Below are 21,689 nucleotides of genomic sequence, written 5' to 3' on the forward strand. Positions count from 1 at the left end.
TAGGCAGTGTGCCATGGCTGATGAAGTTGGTATTTATATAAAAAAATACTTGCCTCTGTCTGTTTTGACTTTTAACCTGCTAATCCTCTTTAAAGTACAATATTCTAGTAAAGTCTAAAGAGTGAAAATGCCTGCCTTCGCGGGAGGGTGTGCTATACTGATTGGCTACCACTGTGTTTTACCAGCCTTTTGGTCACTTAGAAGAGGTGCCAAAGATCAAGGAGAGGAAAGTGGTGGGCTACAAGTGTAAATTCTGCGTGGAAGTGCACCCAACGCTTCGAGCCATCTGTAACCATCTTCGAAAACATGTCCAGTATGGCAGTGTCCCGGCTGTGTCATCTGCCGTGAAGGTGAGGAGAGGAAGGTGCAGGTACCTGGTGTGTGTGTGTGTGTGTGTGTATGTGTGTGTGTGTGTGTGTGTGTGTGTGTGTGTGTGTGTGTGTACATGGACATATCTGAGTTATTTATTAACCCATTGCTTGAAATGGCCTGGCAGAGTGTGGCTCGGGATGCGGGCATGCCTAAGTTATGCTCGGCTTGCTTTTGGTTTGTTTTGATTTCCTTGCAGGTTGGACCTTCTGCAGCATTCTGTTCAGGGAAACGTTTGATTTTGATGTGGTTTCTGATTCCGGGGAACAATTTGGTGGACTAAGATGGTCCCACATTCTCATGTACGAAGCTTGGGGGTCATGTTATTTTGTGCTGACTGCCACTAGATTGTCATCATTCTGAGCTGTTCAGGGGAGGGAATTGAGTGGGCCCTGTTCCCTTCATCTGGACCTCCCACTGTGACAGTCCAGGAAAATCTGCGGTTTGCTTTTTCCTATATTCTAAGCGGTGCACAAGGAGCATTTGATCAAATATAAAACTGAAAGCCTTTAAGACTTGGTTTGTCTCCTGCACCCGTACATGATGCTTCCAGTGCTTTTCTTCTTTCCCCTTGCCTTTGCTTGACTACCTCTTATGAACGCCACAATCCAAATAGCAGCTACTGTTTCAATAGACAAGTCTCCACCCCTACCTTCTAGAAGGTTCTTACCACTTCTGAACACAGAAATTAATTCAGGTTTCTGCCCTTTCCATCTGGATATTGGAATATATTTTTTTTATTATTTGCCCTTTCTTGACCTTTGTGTCCTGTTTACTCTGAAGGTAATGCTTATCTTTTCTTGAACACTGAACCTTTGTCTTTGAGGAGAACACTGGCAATCCAGGGACGAAGGCAATAGCTTCTACACTCGACTGTGGTATATCCCAGGCTTGCTTCCTAGACTCTCACAGTAGATAAAAATCAGTAATCCAAGAAGCTACTTCTTAGTTTTTGGAATTAACCCCACAGTAACTTTCATTTGGAGGTGGCATTTCTAACTGCAAAATAGAGGCAGGGAACAAAGATATCTGCTCAGCTTCGTTTCCAGGTGGGCCAAGGTTCTGAGCTGACCAGTGTCTTGGTTACTGCGTAGAAACATAGACACACACACACACACACACACACACACACACACACACACACACACACACACACACACACACACACCCCAGGTACCTAGACTTTCGTTATCTCACCTTGATGGCAGCTGACATGACCTAGACATTGTCATACCTCTGGAGGTGGTTGTAGATGGCTCAAAGCATTGGGTGCATTTCCACATAGAGTTGACACTTGTAGCCCACCCTTTCCTCTCCTTGATCTTTGACATCTCTTCTAAGTTCTATTGTTGTGGAAGAGACACCATGACCAAGGCAGCTCTAATAAAAAAGAAAGCATTCGATTAGGGGCTTGCTTACAGTTTTTCGTTTTAGTCCATTGGCATCATGGTGAGTGTGTCGAGTGTGATAGAGCACCACCATGGTGCCAGAGAAGTAGCTGAGAGCTCTACATTCTAGTTTATAGGCAGCAGGCAGAGAAAGGAGAGACACTGGACAAAGCCCATCTCTAGTGATACACTTCCTCCAACAGGACACACCTACTCCAACAGGACACACCTCCTAATCCTTCCCAAACAGTTCATTGACTGGGGACTAAGCATGCTTTTTGAACCTATGGAGGCTGTTCTCATTCAAACCACCACAGGTGGACTATGTTTTTACCCGTTCCCTTTCTTTCTCCTTCCTCCCCTCACATTTCCTGTCACTCCAGCTCTCCTCTTTCCTCTTTCTTCTCTCAGAATCATAATCTTAATCCATATTTATTTTAGAATAGATGAGAATACAATTTAAATTTTCTTTTCTTTTTTTTCTTTTCTTTTTTTTTTTTAGTTTTTCGAGATAAGGTCTCTCTGTTAGCCCTTGGCTGTCCTGGACTTTCTTTGTAGACCACACTGGCCTTGAACTCATAGCAATCTGCCTGCCTCTACCTCCCAAGCACTGGGATTAAAGGCATGCGCCACCACGCCCAGCTTAAAATTTATTTTTAATATTGGGAGTCTCAGACTCTCTATTTCCAAATTATGTTGCCTCAAAATCAACTTCACTGTGGAAAAAAAAAATGGAAAAAGAAAAAATGACTCTGGGGAGCCAAGAGAAGCAGGGGTGAAAACATTGACGGAAATGCTGACGAGCTTGGGAGAATGAAGGGAAAAGAAGCAAACTTGGATAATACCAATGGATATTTATTTTGTTGGTGGGGCATGTGTGTGTGTGTGGTTCTCTTAGCAGGAGGCTGAAGACCCTTCCCACTTGTTCCTGGATGGATTGGAAGCAGCCAGAGACGCCAGTGGCACCCTGGTGGGCCGGGTGGATGGTGGACACTGCTTGCTTGATGGAATGTTGGAGGATGGAACCCGGCCGGGGGGATACCATTGCAGTCAATGTGACCGAGTCCTGATGTCCATGCAGGGGCTGCGTTCTCATGAGAGGAGCCACCTGGCCCTGGCCATGTTTACCCGCGAGGACAAGTACAGCTGCCAGTATTGCTCCTTTGTCTCTGCTTTCAGACACAAGTAAGTGCCACTGGGCAGTCCCTCATTGTTATTGGAAGAAACTCTCTTAGAGAAGACAGCTCAGCTGCAGCAGGAGACAGACACTTGAATGAACATGGAAACTCAATTCCTGGTCCTTACCTGCTGCTCAGGACTCCCCAAATATAGGAGGTCCCTCACTCTTGTCATCTATAAATTGGGCCTAAGAGGAGTAATGAGATGTTATGAGAGTTGGCAAATACTGGCATGTTTTTTAAAAGTGAGAAATGGAGAAATTGTTATGATTTACCCAAGAGAAGATACCATTTCCGGGAACTGAAATTTTTACTGATAGGTCCATCAAATATTGAGCCAAAAGTTAAATATCATTTGAAGAAGTCAAGTTCTCTTTGGAGAATCAAGATGATAGGGATGGCAAATTTGTCCCCATTACCCCTTGTGACTAGAGAATCAATCATCGGACGGTTATAAGGCTTATGGATGCCAAGGATTTGCTGGAGACCAGCAAAGTGGAGAGATGAGGCACTTCTTGCCAAACCAGGAGAACTTACTTCTGGAAGTGTGGTCTTATGCATGCTATGGCAAGTACAAGGCAACAGAGAGAGAGAGAGAGAGAGAGAGGAGAGGAGAGGAGAGAGGAGAAAGAGAGAGAGAAGAGAGAGAGAGAGAGAGAGAGAGAGAGAGAGAGAGAGAGAGAGAGAGAGAGCTAAAACTCTTGGGAGTCTTAAGAAGTAGGAATGTCCTATTGCCTACCACAGCTTTGAAAGTGAAAATTTGTGGTGATAGGGGTGGGGGCTCTGAGAAGAGGATACTTTTTATCACATAAATATTCTTCCTGTAGGACTGGCAGGGTATTGAAGGTAGTTTACTTACTGTTTATCTGTGTAGTGATTGAAAATGAGTGAGGTCTGTTTGCTTCAAAGAGATAAAGTCCAGGTGGAACTACCAAAAACAGGAGGAAGCCCTGTTTCTCTGGAGAGTAGAACAGATGACCTGACTTACCTTTCACTCTGCTGCAGAGCCTAACACATGCCTCCATCCAGTGGCATTAAAACTGGTGTTCTCCGCAGCTCCTTACGACACTGTGTGATGCACATAGGCCCTCAGTAAATAATTTGGAATAAAAGACTAATTTATGCCTGACACTATGCCTTGAGAAAATATGACGATGATCAAGGTATGATTGGCTTATTTTTTTTTAAAAATGACTGGACAAAATAAGATACATTAACAAAAAGACAAAAAAAAAAAAAAAAAAAGATTTCAGGCTAGCCTGAAGGTAGTGAGTTATCACAACTAAAAAACAAACAAACAAACAAAAAAGATTTCAGTAAAATGCTGTGGAATTTAACGAAAGACCATGCACGCACTATTTGGGAAGCATTAGGGTTTTATAGATTGTGGGCATTGGAGTCAAGCCTTAAAACAGGAAGGTGGGACCCGTGCAGTTTGAAAAGGAGTCAGGGCAGGGAGAATAAAGGGCCCAAGGTGGAGAAGATGTCATCCTCACTGAGGCCTGCCTGCTGGCTTGGTTTAAATAAGCCTTAATGTACATGGAAAGGATAGTGGAAATTATCTCCTGGCTACCTATTAGGATGTCTATAAATGCCAGGAATTAGTGTATTATAATTACAGTACTGGCAAAAGGAAGAGTCTGGGATGAGTAACATATTCATAATTACTAATAATTATTGCACCTGCTGATATAGCGGGCACTATCTTAAGTATCTTCAATTATTACCTCTTTATATTTACAAAATAGCCCCATGAGCTATGGGCCCATTATTATCTCCATATTATAGATGGGAAAAGTAAGGCCTAACGAGACTAAATAACTTTCTTGAGGCCATGTAGCACATAATAAATAGCTGGGATATGCCGCAGGGAAATGACTGTATAGCTCAGTCAGGGAGGTCAATTTAGAAGAAGTGATAGGAGCTCCCTTAAGAAGTTAGGCCTGGGTTTCAAGAAGGAACTGGTAAATGCTAAATCAAGAAGTAGAAGGGGTACCCAGTTTTGAGTCTGCTTGGCTGGAGGAGAATTGGTTTTCTAGGAAAGTGTGCTGGGTTTGGGTAGCCCAGGTTGCACGTAGGCTAGCTAATGGACATCAGGAGGCCATGGGTAGCATAGCTGTGGCACTCCGAAGAACATCACATGTTTTCAGTGGTAAGTGGCAGCAGTCCCCTGTGAGGCATTCAGAATAGGACGTAGCTCTCCAGAGTAGTGTATGAAAAGAGAACATCCCACACCTTGTTGGTTAGATTTATTATTTTTCAGACTAATAATTATTAAGAAGTACTAGGGGTTCGTTCTAATTAAGTCATGTCCTCATAAACTGCTTCTGGAAGAGTGATGTATGGCGACCGTGGTTGTATTTATCAGAAGGGGGTTTCCGGCCCACTTGCATACATGATTCCTTGAAACACCCTTACACTGTGCTCCGTATTGGTATAGATCCTGGGAACACGGCAGTCTGTGTGAGCAGGTCATGCGCTGTGAACGCTTCCCTCCTGTTTCTGATGAGAGTACAATTAACAATGTAGAAAGGAAAGCCCTTTCTAGATTTTTCTGACCTTTAACTCCCCTCGGGCCCCCCCCACCCCTCCCCACCTCTGCGCCAATGAGTTAGCTAGGCACTCTCACTAGAGCAGCACTGGGCAGAAAAAAATTTGGATTACTGTCTTTCAGCATCCTACGGTCTGAGAGGAGCAAATCATGATCTGCTATGAATCCATAGCTCAATCCAAAAGATCCGCCCCTCCCACCTCCCTCTGGTTGTGGGGGAAGGGATAGTTTCATACAACTATCCTATAACTTGCCATTGTAGCCAGGGCTGGCCTTGAACTTCTGTTGCTCCTGCCTCGACCTTCTAAGCACTAGGATTATAGTTATATACAACCACACTGAGCTTTTTTGTTTTGTTTTGTTTGTTTGTTTGTTTTTGGATAAAGGGTCTCTCTGTGTAGCCTTGGCTGTCCTGGACTCACTTTGTAGACCAGGCTAATATTGAATTCACAGAGATCTGCCTGCCTCTATCTACCTCCCCGAGTGCTGGAATTACTGGCATGTTCTACTGCGCCCAATTACACTCTTCCTCCAGATTCTTCTCCTATTAAGACTTGCTTTCACAATTCTAGCCTCTCTATTGGTAGTGGTGTGCATCGTCATTAGAAAACAAGAGGGAAGCCGTGGAACAGCTTAGAAATGGGATGTTTGGACCAGCGGAGGGGAAACGTGGATGGTCTTTAATCCTGCTTTCCTTTTCTTCCACTTCAAGCTTGGATCGCCACATGCAGACCCATCATGGACACCACAAACCATTCCGCTGCAAACTCTGCTCTTTCAAGTCATCCTACAACAGCCGGCTGAAGACGCACATCCTCAAAGCCCATGCTGGTGAGTTGGGACTGGCAGTCTCCTTCCTCAGTACCCTATTGAGTTGCCTCCCTCATGGCCTTAAGTGAAATTTTATGTCTCCCAACAGGAGCCTACTTTATTCTTGGGATGGCTGCATGTTCAGTTTTAAAGAGAACGCACAATTCAATTTTATTCATAAAACCAAAACAATCACTAATGCTTTGCTTGATTGATGGCTAACAGTTGGGAATTAGACTTTTGGTTTTTAAAATAAGGTTCTGAATTACCTTGGCCTGATCATGGGATTATAATTTTTTTTTTTTAATTTTAGTTTTTTTGTAAATGAGAAAAATCCACTAAAGCTAATTTCCACCTGAGATGGAACATAAGCTAACACAAAACTCAAGAAGCACAAGGATTCTCAGGAGATGCTCTTCTATGGGCCACGCTCTTTCAACTTGAGTCACAAGCATCCAGGAGTTGTGCTGTTTCTGTCACTGCGTGGCATCCATCCCAAGCTGTGCACCAAGCTGTGACAGCCATCATCTTACTGACTCTGACAGCATTCCAAGAGGGACAGCACCATGCGATTCCCTCTATGCCTTTTGTAGCACTTTACCACACTCTGAACCGTATCACAGAAGCTGCCCAGCGCCTGGTTCCTTCACTTTGGCCACCCGCTCTCAACCCGTCTCTTTCCTCTGCTTTAGGAGCGTTAGGCTTGCTGAACTATTTGAATGTGGTAAAACTGCTTAAGCCACACAACTGCCCTCAACCTCACTTGCGATCAGAGTCAGAACAAGGAGATTAGCTACGCATGCTTGTTTCTGATAGTATTTTAATGTCCCTGAGAAACTTCTAAAATCCAAGGAGACATTAGCTTTTGAGCTCAGGTTACGTTTTAATATGTGCATCATAACTACCATAAGTCCTTAGGCTGAGGCAGCATCCTGGTGAGCTTTCCCCATTGCCTTTGGACTTGTCCAAAGCACCTTTACCAGAGGAGGGCTGGGGGGTGATACTTTTGGCTCAGGTGAAGGTCTCTGAATAATCCAGATGCCTCATAGACATCAAAGCTGTCAGCTGAGTACATGTTCCTAGAGCTGATTGATAGTTGGCCAGAAGTTTCCAGAAAGAAAATAAAAGCAGTATAACTCTGCTATCTGTACCCTGTGGGGGCATAACCACTGTGGCTCTGAGCCACCGAGAGACCCTTGACTTGGAGAAAATAGTGTATGTGCTACAAGTCTTTCAACTGATCTGTTCTCAATTGATTGTTTTTATCAGTGTCTACAGATAGGGTCTTGCTATATAGCTCATGTTGTCCCTGAAAACACTGTCTCTAGCCCACGCTGGTCTCAAACTTGCATTACCCCTCCTCTCTCAGCCTGTGGAGTCCTGGGATCATAGGCATGTGCTATCATGTGGTATCCTGTTGCCTTTTAGAGCTAAGCAGGACTGGGGATAAGCAGATCTGGATCTGAGTCTTCAGTTGTTAAACAGGCTCATAGCAACCTAGCAAGGTTCACACGACCAAACTCACATTAGTATTAGGGGCTAGAAAGATGGCCTCACGGTTATGGATGCTTATTGCTTTTCGAGAGGACCTGAGTTGGGCTCTCAGTAACCACAGGAAGGCTCACAACCACCTATACTTTACAACCCCAAATCTAGGAGAGCCAACACCTAACACCCTCTGACCTCAGGACTTGGACACATGTGGTGTACATATGCTCATGTAGGTGCACACACACACACACACACACACACACACACACACACACACGAGTAAATAAATAAACCTTTAAAAAATTAATGAGAACAGTAATGGCTCTGGTTCTGGAGTCTTGTTTTTTTGCTTTGTTTTTTCTTTTTTTGAGACATGGTTTCTCTATGCTATCCTTAGCTGTTCTGGAGTCACTTTCTAGACCAGGCTGGCCTCGAACTCACAGCGATCCTCCTGCCTCTGTCTCCCAAGTGTTAGGATTAAAGGCGTGCACCACCATGCCCAGCTTAGATTCTTAATTTAATCTTAAAAACAAGCTTTTAAGTACCCAGGAGCAGAAGGACACACCTGTAATTCTCATATTTGGGAAACTGAAGCTGAAAGTACATATTTGTTAGAGAAAAATTAAAAACAAAAGAAATATGTCCAGTCATCCTTAATGTTATTATATATAAAGGTCGTTGTTAATATTTGATAATTCCTGTCAACTGTTTTTTTTTTCCTATAATTATTTTTCCACAGTTGTGATTATAATGTATATAAAGAATGTTTTATGTTTCAATTCATTCTTCATTTTCTGTCTTTATTACAAGTTCTTCAAGAATTTGTTTTAATGGTGGATCACCAAGAGGATATACCTTCATTTGCCTAATTGTTTTCTTTTGTTTCAAAATCTAGGTTGGTTCATATCTTTCCAGTATAAACAGTATACTTTTTCATCAGTTTATCTGTTTATATTCTCTGTGTGTGCACATGTTCCATTGTTTGTATGTGTGTAAGTCAGAAGACGCCTTGCCGAAGTCCATTCTTTCTATCACGAGGGTTCCAAGGTTGTGTGGGTCCTGAGCCTTGCTCACACATGCCTTTACCCACTGAGTATCCTTGCCAGTCCATAAATAGCATTAATCTCCAAATACAATTTTCTGTGTATTAAGGGTGCAACCCGTCCTCTCTCCTTCCTTCCTTCCCTTCTTCCCTCCCTCCCTTTCTCTTTGTCCCTTTTCCTTGCTCACTGGGATTTTTGTGATGGTATCTCACTATTGCAGCCAGGCCGTCCTCTAACTCACAATCTTCCTGTTTTAGCTTAAGTGCTGGGGTTATAAACGTAACCCCCGCCCCCTCATCCTGGCTTATATGCTATTTTCTCAATAGAGACTCTTCAGGGGTAGGATTATAGGGTTATTAGATTGGGGGGCCATATTGTTCTATTGTTACTGAAAATGAAATTGATTTCCGAGTTGATTAGACTTGTGTGTATTGGTCCAATAATTGGCCACCAATAACCTTCATTCTTAAAACGTAACCAACTTGAAAGTTGGTTTACAGCGAAGGTAAGCCACATTCTTGTCTTAATTTGGTCATGGCTTTCTGTGCTGTATTTCAGTTTAAATGTACCATTAAATACATGTTCTTCTTCCCACTCGTGCTTACCACCTGCAATTCTGCCCCTCCCCCCCCAAAGAAACATTGGCACTTCTATACTGTTGATTAGCTAGCAAATGGGCTTTCATGATGAGCTTCCCCTTAGCCCCAAATATATGTGGGGAGGAAATCGTTAAGCATGTGTCAGGTGAAGAGGTGGTTCAGCAGAATCAAATATTGAGAATTAGCACAATAGGGCTCCTGTGGAGGAACAGTATGCTTGAAAAAGCCACAGAGATAAAGAATTAAGCTTACTGTTTTCTGTGCTTGAATGAAACCTGGCCTGATCCTTTTTAGCACGGAGAAGGTGGAGGAGGTCTGACACACTGGGCAGGAACCATCCCAAAGCTGCAGTGCTGTAGGTGGAACCCGAGATGGATAGGCTCCAGGTGGCGTTATCAAGGAGCCATGACTGCTTCTTTCCAGGACCCTATGGCTGTGAGAATGGGTAGGGAGTTGGCTTTGGAGGATCTCTAGACCAAGAACCCTTACGTCACATTTCCAGAAGGAGCCAATTAACGGTGTGACTTTGCTTTCTAGCCCCCTTTCTCCTGACTCCCGCCTTTCCTATCTACCTCACCACCATCTCCTTCTAGGTGAACATGCCTACAAGTGTTCCTGGTGCTCGTTTTCCACCATGACAATCAGCCAGTTGAAGGAACACTCCCTCAAGGTCCATGGAAAAGCCCTGACGCTTCCCCGGCCACGGATTGTTAGTCTCCTCTCCTCGCATGCGCACCACTCCTCTCAGAAGGCTACCCCAGGTGAAGAAGTGGAAGACTCCAATGGTAAGAATGGGTTCCCAAGATGGAATCAGCCAAGAGGGATTGGAGTGAGCTGGAGGAAATTCTTACATGAAAATGTCATGGTTCAAATGAAGGAAAGGATGCACAAACTCGAGATACTGAAGTAGGAAGGGGTGCATCCTCAGCACCTACCTGGTGCCCTGGTAGTAATGTCTGGGTACCAATATAGCATCGTGCTGGGTGGGATGCAGTGGCGTTGGTATCTTCCATGTGGATTCTAGAGATGCTGGGAAAGAATCTGTTGCTTTTAGGAGTATCCTGTAAGTAAATGGTTTGTGAGGTGCATGGAGTGTCAATTGTGCAAGTTATCCAAAGCTCAGAATTGAGGAGGAAGACTGAATGAACGAGACACTCATATGGGAGGGGATTATGTGACATATTAGGGGTGAGCATGCTTTATTATAAAATTAGCCGGGAAATGGGAAAGACAGGTAGGACGATGTGGAAACATGTGCTCACTGGCACTGCCACCAAAGCAGTGTAAAGGTGGAGTCAGTCAACCAGCATAGCATTGGGACCGAAAGGACAACTTCTCATTTTCATCAGATCAGGAAACAGACCTGAATGACCAATCAGCTTGCCCAGGATGTCTGTAGGATGGAATCCTTAGTGGAGAAATGGAGGGGAGGATAGGAGAGCCTGTGACCCCTCCCTTCACCTCTGATGAAACATACCTTCCTCAGCAGGTTTGAGCCAGGAACTGCTTGGGTCTACAGTTCTCCAAGCTTGGGGAGCCCCTTCTCCCCAAAATCTACTGCTCCATTATGGTAAGAATTCAGTAGACAGAAAGTGGAAAAAAAGTGATTTCAACCATCTCCCTCTGGCAGTCGTGTTTCCCTAGGCAGTTTTGGTTTCTATTCTTGTATATAAGGTTGGATAATGATATATGCAGCCCTCAGCTGGTTGTCTTGAGAGATTAATGAGACACGATGCACATGTAAAATGCCTGCTGTAATGTTTGACACACAGGAAGTGCCAGTGAGTGGCCATTTAATTCCTGCAATTTTCATCTTTGGTCTTTGGGACCATGTGTGGCAAGTGAGGCTTTGGGCTTATTCACGTAAGGGCTTAAATCAAGAGGCTCTTGATGATGACTTGAGAATCTGATAGCCCAACTTGTCAACATAGTCTAATTCTCAGATTATCAAAACAGTAATTAGTGATCTTTATTCATGAAGTCTGTGAATAGGAGGGAACAGAAAGACTAAAATTAAAAGTAAAATAAAAAGCCCTGAGTATCAAACAGCCCTCAGTACTTGGGAACTTGTAGCATGGAGGTTTCTTATGATGCTTAGGAGGGACTGAGCACATAGCCTCCACAGCTGTGCAGTTTGATTGAGATGCAGGGGAAGGCAGTGCTGCTTATGCCCTCTGTAAGAGTCTCCAAAGTACAGTGGTCTGAGGGTACATGTGAAAGAGTAGAGAAAATCACCCTCCTTCACCCACAGATTCTGTTCCCTGGCTGGGTGGGGGTTGTCGTATATTGTGACCAGAGGGTAAAATCTAGTTTGACCTAATTGTAAAGTGTTTATTAACTTTCATTTTAATTAATTGGTGTTTTAAAAAAAAATCTCAATTGGAAGCTATACTCCTCTTGAACACTATTCCCAATAAGCGTTTGCCTGGGACAAGACACTCGAGATCAAACCTTTTTCCTTTGTCTTTCTTGCAGCTTGGGTCTCAGTCATGGGGGAAGGGCATCTTGCATGCTGTTCACTGTATGGATCGTTCTTCTCCACCTAGGCTTAGAAGAGTTGGGCTCTGTCAATTCTCTGAACCTGTGCTGGCCTTCAGCTGGTCTAGGCACAGAAAACCCCTAAGGAACCACATAGTTCTGGCCCTCCGTCACCGGAAAAATAAGATACTTAGAAGACATTGCATGTCTGAGTGTATTACAGCCCCAAGTCTGAAACCTGAATTTTTGGGGAGTCGGGGGTAGGGGGTAGGGAGGAGCAACAGGGTTCAGAATCTTAGAAGCTCAACGTGGAGAGGCTGGAGGGAGGATGGCTCAACAGCACGGCTGTCTGGCATCAAGTGACTAGCACGCAGCCGCAGGAAGATCATTTCCTGTATCAGTGGTGCTTGTTGTTTTCCATCTTAAGAAAGGACATGTTCGCTGTGAAAGCTGTAGGTAGCAACCATTTTCTGAGACCCACACAAAGCTCCTCAGACTTGTACTGGTTTTTTTTTTTTTTTTTAACATATATAAATAACCCACATCCAACTACCTGTCACGATTAGTTTAATTTGATGACAAAAAAAAAAAAAAGTTGATTAGGAAGTGGGGTGAACAGAAAAGAGGCATCGAATAGGCTGTTCTCGTGGGGGAATAATTATGTGGAAAGAATAATTAATAGTTTATGCGTTCGATAAGTGTTTTCTTCAAGCCCTGCTTTAGAGCTAGCATTGTTCAGCACGGCCAGGAATGACTTAGGAGGCCCACGCTAGGAGGACTATTTGCCAGGGAGCTGGTGGTGGATTCCTAGAAACAGCTTGGTCTGGAGGATGGCAAAACAGCTGTAGAGCTAGACAGTAGCCTGTAAATCATGCTTTGAATGGTGTTTGAAACCACACATGTGAAATCCAATTGCACATTTTAATAGGGGGAGGCTGTGGGGCTATTGGCGCTCCGTTAGGGTTTCCCACACTGCAGATGCCAGGACACTGTGAACACACGGACTGAAAATGTGTTGCAGGCCTAGGGGAGTGGAGCTCCATAAACCCAGGGAAATGGCCAGTACGTCCTTGGCTATCCAAATCCCTAGTGGGCGATGAGAGTGAAACGAGTTGACATGCTCACTGCTGTTGTGCAGAGGGCAAACGCTTGCTGTCTTGAGAACGAGCCAGTTCTTTCTGGCCGAGGGAAACAGTCTAGAGGGGAGGTTCTGATTAGGCTCTTCTCAATCCTAACCCAGAGGGATACACGGAAGGAGGGGGCAGGGAAGCTAAGCAAGCACAAATGAGAGGTAGAGAGCAGGCAGCTGCCTGGCCACACACCTGTTCTGAGCTTCAACAGGGCTCTTGGTCTCTGAGCTGTCAGTTTCGACATGCTTCTTGAGTCCTCTAAATGCTTTGCGTCATCAGTTGTTGGGAAGAAAAGCAACCGGTGTGTAGTATTGGTTCTGCGTATTGGATAATGGGAAACGACACGCAGTTGCTATTCAAAACAATGCAGCAAGGTTGTCAACAAAGGGGAGTGTTCTGCAGGGCTGCTTACTGTGTTCTTTCTGCTGCCATATAAATGTAGGACTGGCTTTTTCTCAGGCTGTCTCCAAGTCTCCGCTTTCAGTCCAGAGAAATGTGTACAGGCACAGCTATAAAGTAACAGAGAAAGTAGGCCAGCACACTTTAGCCATGTGGCTTGTTTAGGTCTGAGAAGCTGCACAGGACAGGAGCAATGAATATGTAATTGGAAAGTCAACCATGTCCTGCGTTTTCCCCCTTGAATTTCTCCTGGTGGAAACTAACCAACCGAGCAAACAACTGATCCCTTCTCCCTATCCAATTCTGCCACATGCAATTGTTTACTTTAGGAATTAGTGACCACAAGACTGCTAAGACAAAAGATACTAAGATAAAGTGTAAAATGAACTAAAAACAAAACGAAACGAAAACAAAAAAAGAGAGTTGTGAGCACCCTAGTCTCTCACCTAGTTAGCATTCCAGAGGAAAACACAAAGAAGTCTTAGCCACAGTACCCCACCAATAGAAAAGTCTTTGATTTTGTGATTTATTAGAAAAAAAAATAATGAGCTATGTGATTTTTTTTTTTTTTTAATTTTGAAGTAACGGAAATGTAAGGAGCAAGGCGATTTGTTTGTTTTACTTGTTTAAGACAGGCTGGCCTTGAACTCACTACATAGCACTGGCTGCTTTCAAACTTCACAGATATCTGGCTGCCTCAGCTTCCAGAGAACAGGGATTACAGGCAGCTGTTGCCGCTCCTGGACTCTATGTGACTTGGCTGTTCTTATTATAACTTTTAAGTTGCTTTTTAAAGACTCAAAATTATAGAGGTCTTGACAAACACTAATTTTTGGTCAGGTATATATCCCTGAGGACCCATAAGCAGCCCACATACTCTACAGTCATCCAAAGGTGATCTCAACCATTCTTTCTCTGTTGCAGAATGCCTTCAGTAACCAATCTAGATGTTTCCTCCCATCTCTGTGGCTGCTAACTTCTTCCTTCCTATTTGGACATGTTGAGTAAGCTTCCTTGGGCATGCTGAGGGATTTTCTCCTCAATTGCTTCTCTCTATAAGTTTATGACTTTGGATTTTTTTTTTTTTAAACTCTCCTGGTTACTCTTCTGTCTCTTACCCGAGAGCTGTATTTTCACTTGTAGATATACCATGGTTCTGTCCCTATTCGAAACGAGACAGTTGCCTGGGACACTTGGAAAATATAGTGTTCTTGTGACTGGCTTCTTGGAACCTTCCTGATTTTCAATTCAGTCCACTGTGCTGAGTCCCCAGACTTACCTAATTCCACAGAACTAAGTGACCCAATGCTACATTTAAACCAATTTAAGAGACAACAAGTTGAAGATGAAACCTTGGGGACCGTTCTCACAGGGAGCTTCTGATGCAATGATCCTGCCACAGCGAACAGGTCTTCCTTATGTAGCCTTTGAAATGTCATTGTTCTCTGCATGAGACCATCTCGGGAGGAGGGAAAGTGTAGGTTGAGACAGAGTATCTCAAGAAGGGAGATGTGGAGCAGAGCTGGAGAAGACGGGTATTGCTAGAGGGTTGGTTGCCTGGTGGCAGAGTTGCCTCAAGGAGTCAGTGCGCATGTGCAGTTGCCCCTTCAGTGATCAGTTTCTTCTCTGTTTCTGTTTTGGGGGAAAAAAAATGAAATCCAAACTCAAAGATCCTTTATAGAGTGAAACAGACCAACAAAAGTTGTTAATGGGTAGCAGGACTTTTATTCTCCCCGAAGAATTGTCTTACCAGGCTGCTAATATGAAATGATGAAATGGTTATAGGATATTCCTTTTGTGTGCAGCTCATCCTGGCCAACTTGTTTTAATACATGGAATATTCCACGGTGTCAAACACAAGATACTGAGGAAAGCCTTAAAAATACAGGTGTGGGGCTGGAACACACTGATGGCTCAGTGGTTAAGAGCACCTTCCAGAGGTCCTGGGTTCAATTCTGAGCAACCACATGGTAGCTCACAACCATCTGTAATGGAATCTGATTCCTTTTGGTGTCCATGAAAACAGAGCACTCATATACATAAGATAAATAAATAAATCTTTTTTTAAAAAAAAAGACCACTAGTGTGTGAGTTACATGTGAGTAAACACGAAAGGAAAATAGTCTTGGGCTATCTCTAAACTACCAACTCATTCAAGCTTGGCTGCTGCGATGCTTGACACCCAAAAATTGAGATCAGGGATGCCTTCTTTCTGAAGAGAAGCTTTTCCGATCTCTAAATAGGTCAGACATAAAATCTAACCTTTGAGATGATCCAATTAGTTGCTAAAGCATCAGACCTTCCTTACAGGTTCTAACTGCAATCAGATTTCTCTCTGGGGTGAGGGGGGGTGGTTTCTCTAAAAAGAAAAAAAAAAAAAAGACAGCAATGAAATGGAGACTCTTGAGTGAATAATTGTAAGATACAAAGATTTACATCATTTATAGTACATGGGCTATAAGACATAATTTTAATGGCTTGACTGTAATTTTTAATAGCTTCTGCTGGTCTCAGAATTATTTGACCCAACACTACTAACCTTCCCTCTTTGACATCAGAATTTCTTCATAAAATGCAGTCTGGAGTTTATTTTATGCTTATTATAAAGAATGACAGTTCTACTGTAAAGTCTTGGAAATCTCTGGCTTCCGGAAAACAAAGTGGCACCAAAGACTGTAGAATGCACTCTGTGGTCTCCAGAGGGTTAGCCAATAGCACCGCATCAGCGGCATTCAGGACCCCACCCCACCCCCCACTCCCCCCCCCCACCCCAAGCCAATGGTCACCGTGATAGATCTTCCTAAGAAACCCACCTGCCTGGCATCTGAGACTTCATTTTTGTTTATTTGTTTGACAGTTTCACATGTGGACACAGTGGATTTTAATATCTCTAAGCCAGTCACATCTTTGTGTGTGACATTAGATGACATTACAAGCGTAGATTTTTCCATGCCCTGGGAACTTCGTCAACTAGCCCATCTCCTTCTCCCCAAGCCAATAGAAACATTTGGTCATCAGAAATATAAATCAACTGATTACCAAACACACTCCAAAGTGGTTCCTAGCAACGGTGCAGTTTGCCACATAACTCCACATCTATCCTTTGTAGCGTGGTGAGCGAGTTGGAGATTCTCTTCTGACTTCCAGAACTCCAAGGGAAATGCCTAAAAGAAAAGAAACCTACTTTTTTTGTACTAGGTTTAAAAAAATACATTCAGTTATTACTCCAGTTGTCTCAAATAATCATGATTGTTTTCTTAAAAGAAAAAGAAAAAGTGTCCCTTTCATCTCATCGCCTACCTCAAGTTCTCTGTGGCAGGAGTTGAACCCTGACGTTTCACTTTGATTTCATTTGATCTAAAGCCCTTCAAGCTGTCCTGAGACCTGAATAAGCCAGAAGTCCCCTCCCCTCTTTCAAATCCTGTGGTTTATGGGAGAATTTTACCCATGCCATGGGATGGCTATCAGGGAGCAGTCACAAGGCCCTATGATTCAGAGGGAAAGCTATGGGGTGGCAGGATATTCTCCTGAGAAAGACTAGCTTGTGAAGAGTTATTTTCCTTAGCAAAGAGGACAACAAGATACCATGAATAGCTCTGGAAACCACTACTGTGTTTCTTTAAAAACAAAAAATGTTATCTAGGCTTTGATAACGTAACTAGAAAAGCCTGCCTTAATAATGTGTGCGTTTTCTTAAGTCGTTCAGAGTCCTGTATCACACTCTAAGATGAAGCTCGTGGCTCAACAAAAATAGGGAGATAATGAAAGGTCAAGGTGAGAGGTGAAGATTCAGGTGTATTTATTTTCGGCTGGGCTCTGTCCCTGGCTGCTGAGGCCCAGGGAGGAATCAGGTCTGGCCTCTCTGGGCTCTAATCCTTTTTCAGCTCCACCCAGGAGGTGCTTGGCAAGGGGCAGGGCCCAGCTTAAGTTTCATATACCAGCACACTGCTTCTGGGGAGCCTGTTCCATTGCTCGGTCTCCAGCTTCCTTGGAAACACACAGTATTCTTAGATGAATCTCGCAAGCCGATCCCATTGCATCATCTTTTATTTCCACGCACTTTAAGTTCTCCACCACAACTGCAGCAAAAGCCAAGCTGAGACTCCGTCCCGTCCAAACCCTTGGTCTCGTTCTTAGCTTTTAGCCTTGCTAGTGATTTTCTTCCTTTGGGCCAGAGGGAAAGTCACCCATTGTGGTTTATATAAGGACTCTAATGTCTCCTTGTTTGCTTCCTAAGTGATTAAAAATAATCATTTGTATTGACTTAACTCTGCTGATTGCCTTTTAAATTGATCATCTGCCTTCATATGTCTCACAAGTGAGAGGTACAAATGATTAATTTGATTTTATAAGAAGCAAACTGAAGTTCCGAGGGCTAGATATGGTGGAGTTGGGTTTTGTACATTAAATCCAAAGCCCATATCTTTACCTTTCTGCATTGTCAAGGTCTGACAGCAAAAGTGCACATCTAGGCTGTGATATGGACTAGCTATAGCACATCTTTTCTTGCATGTTTGGGGGCTTTAGAATCTTCTAAAGGCGGGGGGATGGGACTGGAGAGATAGCTCAGTGGTTAAGAGCACTGTCTGTTCTTCCAAAGGATCCCGGTTCAATTCCCAGTACCCACATTGCAGCTCACAACTGTCTGTAATTCCAGTTCCAATGGCTCTGACACCCTCACACCAATGCACATAAAATCAAATAAATTATATATATACATATTATAAAGAATCTTCTAAAGGAAACCAGGAATGTGATATTATTAGTGACTGATACTTAAAGCCTAAGTGACTAGACACACAGGTTGTTAAAGGATCAGAAATACGAAGTGAGAATAACTGGTATCCATGGGAAGGAGAAGGGATTGGCTAGCAGAGAACGTGGTAGAAGATAAGCTCCAAGAACAGTCTAGTTGGAGGGGAGAGTATGTGATGGGAGTAGAGATTTTAACACAGGGAGAAAGACTATGGTTTTGTTAAGAAACAGAATGAATAGAAAAGACCAACAGCAAGAGAGCCTCGCTGCTGGGGAAGATGCTCAATAGTTCTGAGCAGTCGGTGTGCTAAGGTCTGTCTCTGGCTCTTCAGGAATGAGAATGCATTAAGCATAGTCAGGAAGGCTCTGAAGAGACGGCTCAGCCAGTGCTTATGATCACTCACCACTCCTAGAAGACCAGAGTTCAGATCCCAATACCCATATCAGGCAGTTCACAACCACAGCTGTAACGTCAGTCCCAGGAGATGTGATACACTTTTCTAGCTTCTATGGGCACAGCATGCGTACACATACATGCACACCCATGCAAACAAATTTAATCTCAAGAGAAATAATGATAGGTCACAGTCATCCTTTTGATGTGGCTGAATAAAATTCTCCACCTCTTTTTGCAACATTTTCGCCTACTCACATTTAAAGACGAGCTTCATAGTCATGCCTAGCATAAAATGTTGGGGTCACTTGTACAGTAGCTCCTCTCTAGCCAGCATATAAATTCTACTAATAGTTCATTGTGGAGGCATTTCTACATTTGTTCTGTGACTAGGCAAAACAGAAGAAACCAAACAAAAACAAGCCAGGACTTATTATTATTTTTAAAAACACTAGATCCATAGCAAATACATTTTCTGTTTGGTGATCTTGTTCTCATTTCATGTGTTCCTTTACTTGATGAACCAGATATACACGTTTAAATATGAGACCCCATTTCTAAAGGTAAGCACGCCAACAGCATGCTTTCCCAGTGAGAACTGTGGAGTGGTTAAAGTCTTTAGAGCTTTTTTTTTTTAACATGTGACACACATACATACATACATACACACATACATACACAGATGCATAAAACAAAATATAGCTCTAAAATGCTTCAGTAGGGCTATTGTCTTGAAACTTGATGTATTTTAAGATCTAGAAAATGGTCTATAAGTTAAGTGACACAGCTGAGATTACAGACTGTCTAGACTGTTCAGAGTAATGGGCTGAAAGTGAGATTTTGCCAGGGGATAAGTACAAAGTGTGTTCGATAGTCTTTGGCCTTTGTAGTCACTCTTTTCTTGACTTGCCAAATATCTGTATAATTATCAGCTACCATCTCCATCCTCTCTGACTACAAACTGTGTGCTGCCGAGGTCAAGGGCTGTTTCTTTTTTTTTTAAGAGGCGTAGCACTTGGCAGGCCATCCAGTAAATATTTCTTAAATTGACTTGAATTAGAGATGCAAAAGGAATCACAGACAAAGAGAGCAAAGAAGCCACCGCTCTCTCTGAAGGGGTCTGGGGATTTCCACAAGTTCACGGGCACATTCTGCCTCTGCCGTGAACTGGGGAGCCTTTGCAAGGGCTGGTGGGACCTGGCTGTATGTATCCCTGCGTGCCCCGGCTTCTGCTGCTGCGCATGTCTTCAGTTACTCCTCCTCTGAGCTAACTGATTACTACAACTTCTGCCCCAACTGACACCATGATAGGTGTGGTCACTATCTTTATTTAGTCTGTGTGTCTGCACATGCCTGTGTCCCTGTCTGTCTCTCTGTCTCTGTGTATGTGTGTCCTTGTCTGTGTGTCTGGCTCTGGCTCTGTCTCTCTCTGTCTCTCTGTCTGTCTCTCTCTCTCTCTCTCTCTCTCTCTGTGTGTGTGTGTGTGTGTGTGTGTGTGTGTGTGTGTGTGTGTGTGTGTCACCGTGCACATTAGAGGACGAATTGGAGGGGTCAGTTTTCCCCTCCCATCATGTGGATCTTACGGATTCCACTCAGGTCTTCAGGTTTAGATAGGAAGCACTTTACCTACTAAGCCATGTCTCTCTCTCTTTCACTTTCTTCAACTCAGAGTGACTTAATTCCTCTTATTTTTTTTTTTACTCAAAAATATTTGTGCTTCCTTATTTGGCATTCCCGTTTTATTTTTTTCTTACATTCCAGAGTGTTCTTTTATCTTCCTCTGTGAACTGAATGCTAGGCTCACAGCCTTCCTTTCTCATCCAGCTGTATCCATCAGACTCTAGAATTGCAATAGATCAAACTCCCGGAGTAACTAAGCCGAGAAGTGGGCTCCCCAGCTAGGAAGCGTTGCCTTGTCCTGCCAATTGCCTGTCTATAGCTGGACTGACCGACACTCTACATGCAGCCTTGTAAACTCAAGTCCTCTGTAACTACTGCTTTGAGCCTTCCTTTACCACCCACCTGCAAGCCCTATGCTGACCCTAAGGTTCGCCATTCAGGAGAGCTTTTCCCAGAATACTAGCTTCTCTGCCTCCCTTGTCTTTCTTTGGCTTCAAACTTGCTGTCATAGTTACTATTGCTTTGATGGTACACCATGACCAAAGAAACTTGGGGAGAAAAGGCTTTACTTGGCTTATGTATTCAAATCACATTTCCCCATCAAAGGACAGGAATGCAAGTAGGCCAGGAACCTGGAGGCAGGAGAGGATGCAGAAGCCATAGAGAGGTGCTGCTTACTAGCTTGCTCATCATGGCTTGCTCAGCCTGCCTTCTTATAGAGCTTGGGACCACCAGCTCCTACACAGGCTTGCCTGCAGCTTGACTTTACTGAGGCATTTTCTCACCCGAGGCTCCCTTAGCTTGTGTCACATTGACATAAAAGTAGCCAGTACAGTTGCCAAGTCCTAACCTTGAATACCCCCTTCCTCCTTTGCTCACGTCATCCTCTGACATTAGCTCACCTTCCCGGCTCTAACTTCAAGCTCTTTCAATCTGTTTTTCCAAGTTATCTTTGTTAATCTCAAATCCGATTTATTTTTAAAAATAAATGTGAGATTCTTCAGGTTTCTCTTCATATGACACCAGTGCATTCATAAGTATTCCACAGTAATTTCTGGAAAAGAGGTAGGAGTAGAGTTGATGAAGTTGCAGATAGCTGCAGCCTGCCATCTTTCTTGTCCCAAAGAAAACAGTGCACACAGCTGTATAGTTAGCAGCTGTGGCAATCGCACATTATTGTACTTGTAAGTTGTGGTTTTATTAGTATTCTGATTTTTACAGTGTTTTTAAAATTTTGCCCCTGGGTAAATATTTAATTAGGAGTATGGAGAAAGAAAGATGAAAGAATTCATGTCTACCTTGTGTGCAAGCTAGACTAATGCCACCAACACTTCTGCTAGAAGAAGCCTGGTGACTATAACTAAACCACAGGCAGACAGTTGAATTGTAAATGAAATTCCCCATAGGCACATTAAAATCAGGGAATTCTATATGTTGTTATGGCAACAAAATAAGATCATTTTTCCTAATTCATCTACAGTTTT

General features: G+C 43.4%; 1 protein-coding gene across 5 annotated transcripts in view; it reads left to right on the top strand.

The window, feature by feature from the left end:
- Nucleotides 1–21,689, top strand: part of Znf462 (zinc finger protein 462) — a 141,383-nt gene that overhangs the window by 68,443 nt on the left and 51,251 nt on the right. For all 5 annotated transcript variants that reach the window (XM_051162140.1, XM_051162120.1, XM_051162145.1 and 2 more), the window contains exons 4-7: nt 186–350; nt 2,839–2,942; nt 6,199–6,317; nt 10,023–10,214. In XM_051162140.1, the coding sequence (XP_051018097.1) occupies nt 186–350; nt 2,839–2,942; nt 6,199–6,317; nt 10,023–10,214 (580 nt within the window). The remainder of the gene's footprint in view (nt 1–185; nt 351–2,838; nt 2,943–6,198; nt 6,318–10,022; nt 10,215–21,689) is intronic.

This window comes from Acomys russatus, chromosome 2, assembly GCF_903995435.1.
Source record: "Acomys russatus chromosome 2, mAcoRus1.1, whole genome shotgun sequence".
Classification (NCBI taxonomy): domain Eukaryota; kingdom Metazoa; phylum Chordata; class Mammalia; order Rodentia; family Muridae; genus Acomys; species Acomys russatus.